This window comes from Aethalodelphis obliquidens, unplaced genomic scaffold (assembly GCF_003676395.1).
Source record: "Aethalodelphis obliquidens isolate GAN/ISIS:26980383/991018 unplaced genomic scaffold, ASM367639v1 scaffold2, whole genome shotgun sequence".
Lineage (NCBI taxonomy): Eukaryota > Metazoa > Chordata > Mammalia > Artiodactyla > Delphinidae > Aethalodelphis > Aethalodelphis obliquidens.
The window spans coordinates 19,286,282-19,300,534 of record NW_020837946.1 but is presented as its reverse complement, the minus strand read 5'-3'; the positions used below and the strand labels follow the sequence as shown (position 1 = coordinate 19,300,534).

The window sequence follows — 14,253 nt, the reverse complement described above, 5'->3', positions numbered from 1 at the left end:
CAAGAAGTCTTACATGAATTATGATCATTCAGTGGTCACCCAGTTGTGGTGCTTTTGACAACGCTGTTCCAGAAGAAGTGTGGGCCCCACTGTATGACAAGGCAATTAGCTGCCCTAGCTGGGCTCCAGGGCAGACTTTGTGGTCCCCAAGAGGCATGCATGCTATCTCTGTCCCCTCTGCCTCACGCAGACTGCCAAAGCCTCTGCCAAAGCCTCTGCAGAGGTTGGGCAACCCTGTCAATCTGACCAGAGCCCATGCACCGCCCCTTGGGGTAGGCCGCCCAAAGTTGCATCCCATTACCATCTCAAGAGGAAGAGTTTTGTAACAGCAGTTCCTGCCCTGGAGAGCTGGTGAGAACTTCTCCTTATCAAAGGCAGTGAGGAGGTGGGGGGCAGGGATGGAGGGAGTAAGGGGCAGAGCTGGGGCTCCCGGAGCCATCAAGGCAATAGAATCACCCCTGCCCTAGAGGACAGCGGTCCCTTTCTGGAGGTTCGACTTGCTCAGACACTTTTATTAGGGCAGGTTCTTATTACTGCAGAATACATCATATTCTAGTAGGAACTCCAGCATGGAGTTCAGACTTACCTGAGGAACTGATGGGGGAGAGGGGAGCTAGCTGAAGCCTATGTTCTACGAGGTAGCAAGATGCTCCTGGACAAGAACTCAGGAGGAAATCAGGGGCCAGGAATGGGGGAGCTTGACCTTCACCCCCTGTTTGGGAGGGATGGAAGGGCAATGCTGAAGACCAGCCTCTAGCTCAACACTGCCCCCCAAGGAGTCCCCACCAGGTCCAATGGAGAGCACAGAAGCTCCACAAAGATATTGGGAAGCTCATTAGGCTCTGGGGACCCTCCGGCGGAAGGTTCCACAAGGCTCACCATAGACTATCCCAGAGCGTGGCACTGAAAGGGCACCAGTTCCCCAGTGGTGAGTCCAGAGCACACGTCTAGCCCAGCAGTACCAGAGGAGCACCTGGGGGACACCTCCAACAGACTCTCCCAAATTCCTGGGGTGCATTCTACAGGGGGGGTAAGCCCTGCATGAACACACGGGGTCTGAAACAGTGCAATCTGGGTTATTGCTGTTGATGTGCCTTCATTTGTGCTCACAGGCTGGGGGTGCCCTGGGAAATATGGGCGACATAATTATTTCTTTAAATTAGATGTCACTCGGATGCACTAACGTACATTGGTTTCCTCACTTTGTCAGTTCATTCAGTGCTCAACAAAATGATATCAAGCAACTAGGGTTTGCCAAACACTGTGTGTGTCTGGTTTGGGGAGACGAAAATTTCATATATATATCTATATATATATCTATATATATGAAATCCCTGCTTTCAAGAACCTCACATCAAGGAGGAGGAAGCAGCCAAACTGATGATTGTAAATCCCCGAAATTGGTGCCATTGTAGAGGCAAGCCCGGGGGACGCAGAGGAGCACAGAGGGGGGCGGCAATGCATGGAGGTGACGACTGGGCTGAACTGGACAGGAGAGAGAGCTGGCCAGCCCAAGAGGGTGGGGATGAGGAAAAGGGAAATGAGTGCCAAGGCCCAAGAGGAACCAGAACAGCTCTGAGGGGGAACTGCAGGTCGTTCCCTGTGGCCAGAGTTAAGGATACAAGAGGGCATGGCCTGAAATAAGGTTGGAGAAGCACACAGGGTCAGATGCAGGGGCGCCAGGTGCCACAGCAGGAATTTGACTCTGTCTGAGGGCAACAGGAGTCTTTGAAGGGTTGCAAGAGGGAAAGAGGGTGATCAAATTCACTTTTTTTTTTTTTTGGCCACACCGTGCGGCTTGTGGGATCTTATTTCCCCAATCAGGGATCGAACCCAGGCCCACCACAGTGAAAGCGCCGAGTCTTAACCGCTGGACTACCAGGTAATTCCCTCAAATTCACATTTTAGGAAGATGGTTCTGGTAGAGAGTGGGGGATGGATTGAGGGAGGAAAGACTTGACACAGAGAGCATTTAGGAAAATAGTGGTCTGGTAGTGTTGGTAGTAGAAGTAGCAGCAGCAACCAACAGTGCCAAGCACCATGCTAACTGCTTTATAAATATAGACTCATTTAACCCACATGACAATTCTATGCAGTGGGTGCTCCCATTATCCCCATTTTACAGATGATGAAACTGAGTCCCGTGAGATGAAATAACTTGCCTGAGGTCTACAACCACTGACATTGCTGGGATCCTAACACAGACAGTCTAGCTCTGAAATCACAGCCATCCCATGACGAACGCAGTAGTTTAGGCAAGAGAAAATAAAGCAGAACCTAACACCATCAGTGAAGACGATAAGGAAGAGATAATCAAGAGAGATGTTAAGGAGATGGCGTTTGTGGAGAGGAAGAGCAAGGCAAGCGTGAAGGGCACGCCTGTTTCTGGGTTAAGGAGGAGGGGCACCCGTGTCAGGGAATTCCGTGAGACCGGTTTTCTACATGTTGAGTTTGCAGCATCTGTGGGACCTCAGGGGAGATTCAGGAAGTGATTAAATGTAAGAATTTGAGCTTAAAGAGAAGCTTAGAAGAGAAGCTGGGAACTATAGGTGTAGGAGACACTGGCACATACTGGGTTGGGGCTGAAGCCAAGGAGGCAGGAGGACTAGTCTAGGGAGAACAGGTAGAGGAGAGGACCGAGGCAGACTCTGAGGAACATGCCTATTTGAGGAATGAATTGAGAAAAAAAGTAACAAATAAGACCAAGAGAAGTTCTCTGAGCAATAAGAAAACAATGGGATCAGTGGGGTTAAATGGTTCAGAGATCAAATAAGGTAAGGCTTGAACGGTATCCATTTCACCGTAAATACAGTTAAAAAGCATACTGCAGGCTGGGAGAAGGTATTTTACCATGATTGACAAGTATGAGATAGTATGAGTAGACAGGGTAACAGGCCCTTTCATAAACTGGTAATAGGAGAATACACTGCAACAGTCTTTTTGAAGTGCAATGAGTAGTATTTATCAACATATCAACATGCACAGTTATGACCCAGCAAAATTATACTTAAGCTACTGAAACACTCGTACAAGTTTCCAAAGACCAGTATCCAAAAATGTTCATAGTGAGAACCTAAATATTCATCTATAAGGTAATTATCAAATAAGTCAGGTTATGTCCTTGCCATGGGCCATTATGTCATCACTGAAAAGAGTAAGATGGATCTATATGTACTGATGTGAAATAGGTACATGTTACATTGTTAAAGTGCAGAACAATATAACTAGTTAAATAGTATTTTATTAAAGAAGGAAAAAACATGTTTGTATGTGCATGGGGGAAGTCTGGAAAAATATTCACAAGATACAGGTGAACAGAAGGATGGAAGAGAATCACATTTTAATTTATATGCTTTTTACCACCTGTTTTCTTTACAATATGCACAGTTTATTTTTATAATATTAAAACAGCTTTATTTAAGAAAAGAGTTTACTGGATTTAGCAACCCTAGGTCACTGGGAACATTGGCAAAAGCTGTTTCCTCAGTACAGTGGGCAGGAAGCTGGTTGCAGTGGGTTGAACAGGGAACAAGAAGTTGGCAAAGTGGAAAAGGCAACTGCTCACTGCTTTTTCAAGAAGCTTGCCTGTGAAATGGAGGGCCCAGAGGGAGTGGTCGCTAAAGGAGTTCTAGAACAGAGGGAGGGAGAGAAAGACATATGCAAGTTCAGGGAAAGAGGTGGTTGAGAAGCAGAGGGTGTACAAGGCAAGACCTTCAAGGACGTGAGGTGCAGTGGGGTCCCACAGCCAGGTGCAGGACCGAAAGAGAAGGAAGGATACTTCTCACGCTGCTCCTAGAAGGAAGGAAGAAAGTGTACACACAAATTCAGGCTTACGTGTCAGCTGGGGGCTGGGGTTGCCTGCATCTCCCTTGTAAAGAAGGAAGTGTACGTTGAAAACGAGACAGAGGTAGACTAGGTAAACCTCCACCTTCAGACTGGCAGACTCTTGCAGAAGCCATTAGACAAGAAGGCATGAAAATTCCCAGCTCTCATTACACGATTGCCAGGAGGAGGCTTGGCCTTCAGTCAGAGTCCCAGAACAGACCTCGTTGCTCCTCTGCAGGAACACCTCCCCTGGTGGGCCTCCTGGATTTCCCCCTCAGCAGCCCTGGGTCAGAACTTTCCACGTAAAGGCTGCTTTGCTTTTTTCCTGTCCAACAGGTGTGACAGCTCTCAAGCCCTGAGTCACAGAGGAGGCATCAGTGGCCACTCCAATAACACAGCAGCTGTAGCAGCAACAACAGGTAGGTGAGCAGTTCGGTCTTCGGGCTGCTGGGGGCTATTTCTGATAGAAGGAATTTGGAAACTTCAGTCTCCTCCTTTGAGTCCCCTGAGAACTGAGGTGGTGAATTGCAGGAACAAAATAAGTCTGCACCAAGACAGCACGGTACAAATGAACTTTCTACAGTAATGGAAATGTCCTGTATCTGCACTGTCCAATATGGTAGCCACTAGTCACGTGTAGCTATTGAGCACTTAAAATGAGAAACTAAATTTTTATTTTATTTTAATCAATTTAAATTTAAGGGACTTCCGTTGTGGTGCAGTGGTTAAGAATCTGCCTGCCAATGCAGGGGACACGGGTTCGAGCCCTGGTCCAGGAAAATCCCACATGCTGCAGAGCAACTAAGCCCGTGCGCCACAACTACTGAGCCTGCATGCCACAACTACTGAAGCTCACATGCCTAGAGCCTGAGCTCTGCAACAAGAGAAGCCATCACATTGAGAAGCCTGCACACAACAACGAAGAGTAGCCCCCGCTAGCCACAACTAGAGAAAGCCTGCGTGCAGCAACAAAGACCCAACGCAGCCAAAAATAAATAAATTTTTTTAAGTGCACAGTATAATGCCCTTTAAATATAAATATGAAGTGCATTTACAAACATATTAAATTTAAGTAGCCACATGTGGCTAATCTCATTTTCCAGGGGACCACATTGAGGCACAGAGAGAAATGACCTGCCCAAGCTCACCCTGACCATTAACAGCAGAACCAGGACTGGATGCCGGTTCTGTATTCACCCCACCATTGGTAGGCCTGCTGTGGGCTCAGTGGAAATGAAATCAATCTAATGAAAATCAAGAAGTGGGATGGTTAGGAAATGTCAAATCTGGGCTGTCCTTTGCACACCCAGTTGTCTGGGACAGAGAGGTACTTAGTGGAGCTCAGCCCCACACAGCAGTGGACACAATAGCAGATTTGAAGTCAGATTAAAAAAAAAAAGTCTCAAAAACTGCTTAAAAGTCAGTTCATCTGCGTCACTCTAGGTAAGTTGCCTAACTCCGGAGTCTTAGTTTCCTCATTCAGAAAGTGCACACTCCATGGGGTTGTTGTGAGGATTAAATGATACAGATTCTGAAAAGCACTTTCCCTGGAAGCTAGGCCTTAGCAGGCACTCAACGTTAGAGCTCATCTGACTATTGCTAGTCAGGTTAAAGCAAATTAAGATGTACCTGGAAGTCAGCCCCGAAAGCAGACCCGATGCTTTCTCTTGCTTGGGGATGTAGTGGGAGAGAACCCATGCTATTAGTTAATTAACTATTTCAGTAATAATAATCACAACAATAAATACTAACATCGTGCTTTATATGTGTCTTAAGGGCTTTACAGGTAATCCCCCATTTCATCCTCAGCACAACCCAGTTAGTTAGATTCTATCATTGGCCTCATTTTACAGATGAGTAAACTGAGACTCAGAAAGGAAAAGTCGCTTGCCCAGAGTTGCTAGGCTAGCAGAGTTCTTAACTGCTGTTCTCATGGCCTCTCTCTGTGTGTCCTGGGCCTTTGCCTGGGTTTAGCATCACCTGGCAAGGAGTCACTGTGTTCTCCACAATGGAAAAGAGAAAGGTGACAAAGAACGTTTGCTAAATAGCTAGACTCAAAGGCTCTTTCCTAGGGGTAGGCAGCTTAGATGAGTTTGCCACAGGCTTTGAGCACTGTGTGGGCCCTGGGATGCATGGAGCAACAGGTCAGGGTAAGGAGTAGTGGAGGGGACTGAGGCATCAATCACTGGGGTGGGGGCTTAGGAGGGAGCAGTGAATTAGTGTTCACTGCTGTGCCTGGATTTATCCTTTCAATTATTATCAACAGCAAATGTGACAAAATATATTCTTGGTGTCACTCAACACTGTTTTCAAAAATGTATTTGAACTTGGGTGGGATTTTAACTTTTACCAAATGGCTTTCTTTCCAAGTTAGATGGTCTTGGTTCCAAAGGTAGTAGCTACTGCAGATCCAGTTCCAAGTGGACAAGCTAAGAAAAAATAGCAATGCCCTAAGAGAGGCATGCGGTCAGAGCAGATGGTTGGCGAGGGAGGTGAAAGACCAGGTGAGGTGGAACCGGGCCCCCATTTGGGGATGGGAGTTCTCAAAGGGGTGTGGCATGGAGAAGGAATCTGTGAGGCTTTAAGGATGCCCAGGGTGAATGGGGTGGAGACAAGAGGCATTAAGTCCAGGGAAGAAAGCCACCAGATGCACCAGAAGCTAGTTCCGTTTCTGTTGCCTTAAAGAGCTGTTCCCCTTTGAGATGGGAAAGATGTTTAAGAGCAGTAGTGCTGCTGGGTTGTAAGCGTGGGGTGCCCGAGACAGCTGGATTGTGGGGAGAGTCAGACAGGGTGGCTGAAAGAGCCAGGGGCTGCTGAGCTCAGGGCAAAGATAAGAGAAATCCGTGCCGTCCTGGGCCAACTACTTCCTTTGGGTGGGCCTCAGTTTCCTCATCTGTGAAATGGAAAGAGTGGCTAGAAAACCCCACAGGCCCCTTCCCAGTGTGAACTCTGCCAGTTAATAAAATGACTACTAGTTATCAAAGAGTTGACCTGGGAATTAATTATTCAAGCTATCAAAGGCATCCCACACCCTCAGGGGCTCCACCCCAGAGTTGAGCAATCTAATCCACCACTCACTTCCTCCACTGTGTTCTCACCACCGCCGCCCTTTGTGTCAGGCACATCTGCATTCCTGGAGGTGTCCCACAGGTGACAAGCCCAGAATCCTGGTAAGTCTTGGAACACCCTTCCAGAATGTCTCTGTTCTCTGTCCCCCCTTGACACCCAGCCTCCATTTATCCCCTCCATTTATCCCCACACTCCTCAGTCTCTCCATTCTTTCTCTAGGCCTCCCTATCCCCAAAGGGAGAGGTTCTGCCCTTCTTCCCTACACCTCTGTCCAACAAGCACCTAGGGCAACTGGCTGCCCACCGCCTTCTCTTGTGGACCCAGCCGGCTCTCCCTGCCTTGGCTAGGATTGGGTCTGAGGAAGATCCAGATACTACTGAGGCCCTCTTCCCCTATATTAAATGTAAATATGTGTGGATTATATTTCTAGAGAGAAAGGACACTGGAATTGTATACAAATAACCTTGAATTTGTTGTTGTTATTATTGTGTTGCCGTTGTTAAAAAGATTGCCTTAAATGTTTGGGCTTTTGTCAATGTAGCATTTTCATGAAGTAAATTAGAATCATCCTTTCCATGAGTTTTTGAACTATCATGAGTCATTAAGGGGCTGGGAGTTTCATTCACTGAGGGGATCTCCTGCTCGGTTACCGAGAACGTGACTGGGTGGTCAGCAGGGGCCAGTCAGTTCAAGGGCATTTGGTTTCTGATTCCTGTAAGGGCTGTTTCTCTCGTTCTGGACCTAAGGAATAGCAAAGAAAGCAATGCACAAAACATCAAACAATGGGAGCGAACCAGAGCCAGGTTAACTTCATGATATCTCAAGAACTTAGCTTACAGCTATATTTGTTACATGAGCTGTGATTTTTTTTTTTTTTTTTGTGAGAAGTAGATCTGTAGACTGAAAATAGCGTGTGAAGCCATTCACACCTAGTTGGAATCCGGGCTGCGGCACTAAGAGACCCTGTGACCACAGGCTGGTTTCTGAGCCTTGCTGTGACTGTCTATTTATAACTGCCGAACGAGACCATGTACCTGTGAGGCACAAAGTGGGTCTCAGATATGTATCTCCCTTCCCTTAGTTTCTCCCTTTAACGTCAAAACAACCTCACCAGAGACTGGTAAATTAAAAACCAAACAAACAACAACGAAACATTCCCCTCCCTCACCCTCCAGTGGCTGGAGGTCATTGCCCTGGCCTGGTTCCCGTTTCTGAGTTCTCTACCTTCTGTCCTAACTTGCATGGTCTCCCTCTGCACCCTGAAGCTGAGCCTTCACGTCTGGGAGCGGGAGTTCGCCCGCACACCTCCAGCCCAGCTCCGGCACAGCCGAGCGCTGGATTATCCAGAATGAGGACTTGTCTGTGAAACCTGCTTCGCTGTTGCTGCTTCTTCTGAGAGGCAGCTTCTGCGGCTGCCGCAGCTCTGCCTTCTCGCGGCCAATGCTTGTAAATGTGGGGTTCTCCTCTCTAAGGGCACAAGCTCTCTGCACCCATCATGCTCTGTAACCACTCGCAAAGGTGGTCTTCTCTTAGGTCATGGGTTCCCTTAAGAACATCTCTGATCATCTGCTCCCGGAAGTGACCCACCTTGTGACTTCATTAGACATTACCCTGGGCTTCTGAGCAAACTTGCTCTTGACCTTGGGGCTGCAGAGTCAGTGATTTCACGCAGGTTTTGTCAGCACCACTGGCTGAGCCAGCTGTACTATCCACCTCTCTCACTACCGTCCCTGCCTCCTGGCCAGACTGGGCCCCATCCTTATCATCACATCGTTTAGGTTCACAGACTGATCTAATCTGCTCTATCTGTGGTACCTGTGTGCTGAGAAGGCAATTTATCTGGCTCCCATCACTTAGGGGAGAAATACCTTCTCAGGAAGGTGAAGGCTAAGAATTCTCTCATTCTAGGGAAAAGGGGCATTTTTTCTCCAGTTTCCCTAACCTCACTTAGCTTTTTTTGCTATGTATGATTGACAGTAACAGTTTCTTCCGCTAAAGAGAAAAGCTTCCTAGGACCTTTGTTGTTGTTGATGATGATGATGATATTGTTGTTTTAATATTTGTGTTTCCTTTGCAAGCCTATATATCTTTGATTAATCTTTTTTAATTGAGATATAATTCACATACTATAAAAGTCATCTTATGTGCACACACACACACACACACACACACACACACACACACAGAGGAATACTACTCATCCATAAAAAAGAATGAAAAAATGTCATTTGCAGCAACATGGATGGACCTAGAAATTATCGTACTAAGTGAAGTAAGTCAGACAGAGAAAGACAAATATCATGATATCACTTATATGTGGAATCTAAAAAAATGATACAAATGAACTTATTTAAAAAACAGAAAGAGACTCACAGACATTGAAAACAAATTTATGGTTACCAAAGGGGAAATGGAGGGGAAAGGGATGGATTAGGAGTTTGGGATTAACGGATACACACTACTGTGTGTAGAATGGATAAACAACAGGGACCTATTGCATAGCATGGGGAACTATATTCAGTGTCTTGTGATAACCTATAATGGAAAAGAATCTGAAGGAGAATGTAATGTGTATGTGTAACTGAGTCACTTTGCTGTGCACCTGAAACTAACACAACATTGTAAATCAACTATACTTAAAAAAAATTTTTTTAGAAAAAAAGTCACCAATTTACAGTATACAATTCAGTGGGGTTTTGTATACAGATGGTCCCCAATTTACAATGGTTCAACTTAAAATTTTTCAACTTTATGATGGTGCAAAAGTGATACTCCTTAGCTAGAAGCTGTACTTCGAATTTTGAATTTTGATCTTTTCCCAGGCTAGCAATGTACAATAGGATACTTTCTCATGATGCTGGGCAGCGGCCACGCAATCATGAGGATAAACAACCGATACACTTACAGCCATTCTTTACCCATACAAGCAACCATTCTATTTTTCACTTTCAGTATAGTATTCAATAAATTAGTTGAGGTATTCCACACTTTATTGTAAAATAGGTTTTGTATTAGATGATTTTGCACAACTGTAGGATAATGTAAGTGTTCTGAGCACATACAAGGTAAGCTAGGCTACTCGATGATGTTCAGTAGGTTAGGTGTATTAAATGCATTTTCGACTTAGGATATTTTCAACTTATGATAGGTTTACTGGGACATCACCCCATCATAAGTTGAGGAAGATCTATATTCACAAAATTACATAATCATTGCCACTGTCTAATTCCAGAGCACTTTCGTCACCCCAAAAAGAAACCCTGTACTCAGTAACACTCCCCCGCCCCCAGCCCCTGGCAACCACTAATCTACTTTTTGTCTCTAACAATTTGCCTCTTCTGGACATTTCGCATACATGGAATCATACAGTATGAAGCCTTTTTTGTCTGGCTTTTTTCACTTATAATAATGTTTTCAAGCTTCATCCATGTTGTAGCCTGTATCAGTACTTCATTAATTTTTTTTTTTTTCCAGTACGCGGGCCTCTCACTGCTGTGGCCTCTCCCATGGCCTCTCCAGAGCACAGGCTCCGGACGTGCAGGCTCAGCGGCCATGGCTCACAGGCCCAGCCGCTCCGCGGCATGTGGGATCTTCCGGGACTGGGGCATGAACCCGCGTCCCCTGCATCGGCAGGCGGACTCTCAACCACTGTGCCACCAGGGAAGCCCTTCATTAATTTTTATGATTGAATAATGTTCCCTTGTATGTGTATGCCACAATTTGCTTGTCTGTGTATCAGCTGATGGACATTTGGATTACTTCCACTTTTTCGCTGCATGCTGCTAAGAATATTCACATACACGTTTCTGTGCAGACGTATGTGTTCTATTCTCTTGGGTGCGCTAGGAGTGGAATCACTGGGTCGTATGGTAACTCTACATTTAGCTTTCTTAACAACTGCCAAACCGTTTTCCAAAGCAACTGCGCCATTTTACATTCCCACCAGCAATGTATGAGGGGTTCAACTTCTTCACATCCTCATCACCATCGTCATAGTCCTTCTTTTTAAATTATGATCATGCTAGTGAGTGTGAGGTAGGTCCTGAGCCTTTTTACTTCATGTTCTTCACTTTAACACTGGGTTCCATGTTGAGGTGGGCTACAGACTGGCATAGGGTAACAGGATGGCCATCTCTTGTTATAAAGAAATGGTATGATGCTGATATATTTTGTGGTTCAAAAGGAAGCTAATTCAGTAGCTGGTCACTTTACTTCCTCTTTGCAAACTGGGTTAATCTTTCAGGGTGGCTGCAGCTTCCCCCAAAAGAAGGCTCTCTGCTACCCCCATAACAAGGGCAGAGCCCACAGAGGTTAGCTAGGTGTGCTGGAGAGTCAGGTCTGGAAGAAGGCACTCACTAGCAAGGCAGGAAGGGTCCCCAGCAGGACTCGAAAGCCACCAAAACAAGGATCGTGTGTCTCCACCTGCCTTCTCTGCTGCCTGCTGCCCCTCCTCCTTAGGCTGGGAACATACTGCCTTTCTCTGCTCACCCCTACATGGCAGAATATGCCTGTTCAGAGCTCCCAAGATAATCTGTTACATTTCCACCCATGTGGAGAATCAGTCAGCCACCTGCTTATGATGTTTAATATATTTTTTTCAAACTACATCAGTATGCCCCGAGCAGGCCCCACGCATCTCAGCAGAAAAATGCTGGGCTGTACTAGTGGAGTCAACTTTCTCTTAGCTCGAGCATCCTGAAACTCCACGCTGCTATCACTCAGACTGTTTTTCCAGAACACTTCTTTTAAAACACCTTTCAGAAAGTTGGACAAAGGGACTCATCTCTTAGGTTTATAGTCAAGCCTTGATGATCTTTTCCTAGGGATCTAACACAATTGGATTGCCTGCTTAGTCCCCCAGATTGAGAACTGGGTGGTACCTCATGTTTCTGACATTAAAATCAGCCTCAATAGCCAGAGATGCCCACCACCGAGGATCCAAGACATGTTCTGTAGGGATTATCCAAGGGGACGTTTCAACAATGGTTTGGGTGATAGCAGTGTTATGGAAAGCGATAAGAACGTCTCTCTGATGTTGAAGGGAACTAGACACTTTTTGTGAAATGTATCATTTTTTACTAAATATGTCTCCAAAACCTTAGTGCTCCGGCCATTCCTTGAAGTGAAAGTTACTTCCATGTAATATACAAGCTAACACAAAGAATCCTATCTAAATGTTGTGAGCAGACAGACTAGAATCTGGGGAGATTTATTGTGCGGTAACCCTCGTCTCTCTTCTCTAGGCCGGAAATTAAGTTTACTTCAAATATGGAAGGATTTAACTGGGAAAACTACAGTGACGAAGATTTTGGTAATTACAGTTACAACACTGACCTGCCCTCTATTCTACCAGACTCTGCCCCATGCCAGCCGGAATCTCTGGTTATCAACAAGTATGCCGTGGTCGTCATCTATGCCCTGGTCTTCCTGCTGAGCCTCCTGGGAAACTCCCTGGTGATGCTGGTCATCTTATACAGCCGGGTGGGTCGCTCCGTCACCGATGTCTACCTGCTGAACCTGGCCATGGCTGACCTGCTCTTCGCCCTGACCTTGCCTGTCTGGGCCACCTCCAAGGCAAAGGGCTGGATCTTTGGCACAGCCCTGTGCAAGGTGGTCTCACTCCTGAAGGAAGTCAACTTCTACAGTGGTATTCTACTGCTGGCCTGCATCAGCGTGGACCGCTACCTGGCCATTGTCCATGCCACACGCATGCTGACCCAGAAGCGGCACTGGGTCAGGTTCATATGTTTAGGCATCTGGGTCCTGTCCTTGATCCTGGCCCTGCCCATCTTCGTCTTCCGAAGGGCCATCCACCCACCCTATTCCAGCCCAGTCTGCTACGAGGACATGGGTGCCAATACAACGAAGTGGCGGATGGTGATGCGGGTCCTGCCCCAGACCTTTGGCTTCCTGCTGCCCCTGCTGGTCATGCTCATCTGCTACGGACTCACCCTGCGCACGCTCTTTGCGGCCCACATGGGGCAGAAGCACCGTGCCATGCGGGTCATCTTTGCTGTCGTGCTCGTCTTCCTGCTCTGCTGGCTGCCCTACAACCTGGTCCTGGTTGCAGACACCCTCATGAGGGTCCGGGTGATCGCGGAGACCTGTGAGCGCCGCAATGACATCGGCCGGGCCCTGGATGCCACCGAGATCCTGGGCTTCCTCCACAGCTGCCTCAATCCTCTCATCTACGTCTTCGTTGGCCAGAAGTTTCGCCACGGACTCCTCAGGATCATGGCCATCCATGGCCTGGTCAGCAAGGAGTTCTTGGCCAAGGACGGCAGGCCTTCCTTCGTTGGCTCTTCTTCAGGGAACACCTCTACTACCCTCTGAGACCGCACGCAGGGCTCCTCCCTTCCCTTCAGCATCCGCCCCAAGCTGCATGTCCTCTGGCTGCTCACAGCCCTGTGTCCAGGCAGCCCCCCATTGTGGTTACAGGAAGTTGCTGAGGCCACATCCTTAGTAGGCCCCCAGCTATGGATTCGAAAGCCCTGGCCCCCACCTCTTATCGTAATTACCATGTCAACTGCTAGAGCTCAGTCCATCCTACCACTGAGACCACAGCACTCTGTCTTCTGGCATTCTTTGAAGATATTCTTTTAAGTGATTACAAAAAGTTCCCACCATTGGGAGACATTAGTGTCAAACGCCATTGGTTGCTTCCCCAACTCTCCCTTTCCTTGCCGGCTAACGAAGTCCACCTCCCTTGAGAGAGGCTGAAAATGACAGATACTCACTTTCTCAGACTTCCTTAAGCCAGCAGTGGCCATATCATCTGGTTCTGATAAATAAGAATTAAAGGCAAATTGTGTGCTGGTAAATCACCTTCCTAGGGGAAAAAGTCTTGATTTGTAGCATTTACCATGTTCTGTGGTGTAAATAAATGCTCCCACCATGACCGATTTCAAGGTGGCAGTGTTTAGCAACGAGATCACAAGATCTAGAAAATGTAATAATCTGCTTTCACAAGCACACACGAACTGGCTTCAGTGCATCATTGCTTACGAAGTCTACTGAGGCCAGGAAACCCCTGGGAAGTATTCCTGATGTGAGAGAGAGAGAGAGAGAAAGGGAAACATATCTTTGGTTCTTGCTCTTGAATATGGTTATAGGATATGCTGTGTGGTGCCAAGGCAGCCACTTTGTGGAAATGAGACGAAAAGTATGCCCAACACACTCGAGCTGTTGGAGCCAAAGGATATAAAGAACCTGAGAGGACTTCCCTGGTGGCGCAGTGGTTAAGAATCCACCTGCCAATGCAGGGGACACGGGTTCAAGCCCTGGTCCGGGAAGATCCCACATGCCACGGAGCAGCTAAGCCCATGCGCCACAACTACTGAGCCTGCGCTCTAGAGCCTG

General features: G+C 47.0%; 1 protein-coding gene across 7 annotated transcripts; it reads left to right on the top strand.

Annotated features, from left to right (window-relative positions):
- Positions 1-2,307: 2,307 nt before the first annotated feature.
- Positions 2,308-14,020, top strand: LOC113628307 (C-X-C chemokine receptor type 2). Of its 7 annotated transcripts, XM_027121746.1 has the most exons (4): positions 3,968-4,077; positions 4,162-4,244; positions 6,945-6,995; positions 12,138-14,020. In XM_027121746.1, the coding sequence occupies exon 4, from the start codon at positions 12,163-12,165 to the stop codon at positions 13,225-13,227; it is 1,065 nt and encodes a 354-aa protein (XP_026977547.1). In that variant the 5' UTR covers positions 3,968-4,077; positions 4,162-4,244; positions 6,945-6,995; positions 12,138-12,162; the 3' UTR covers positions 13,228-14,020. The 7 variants fall into 7 exon arrangements, 5 of the variants coding, with proteins under 5 accessions (XP_026977517.1, XP_026977547.1, XP_026977536.1 ...); XM_027121716.1 differs by lacking the exons at positions 3,968-4,077; positions 6,945-6,995 and adding an exon at positions 2,308-2,360 and having other exon boundaries at positions 12,248-14,020; XM_027121735.1 differs by lacking the exon at positions 6,945-6,995 and having other exon boundaries at positions 4,059-4,077.
- Positions 14,021-14,253: the final 233 nt, after the last annotated feature.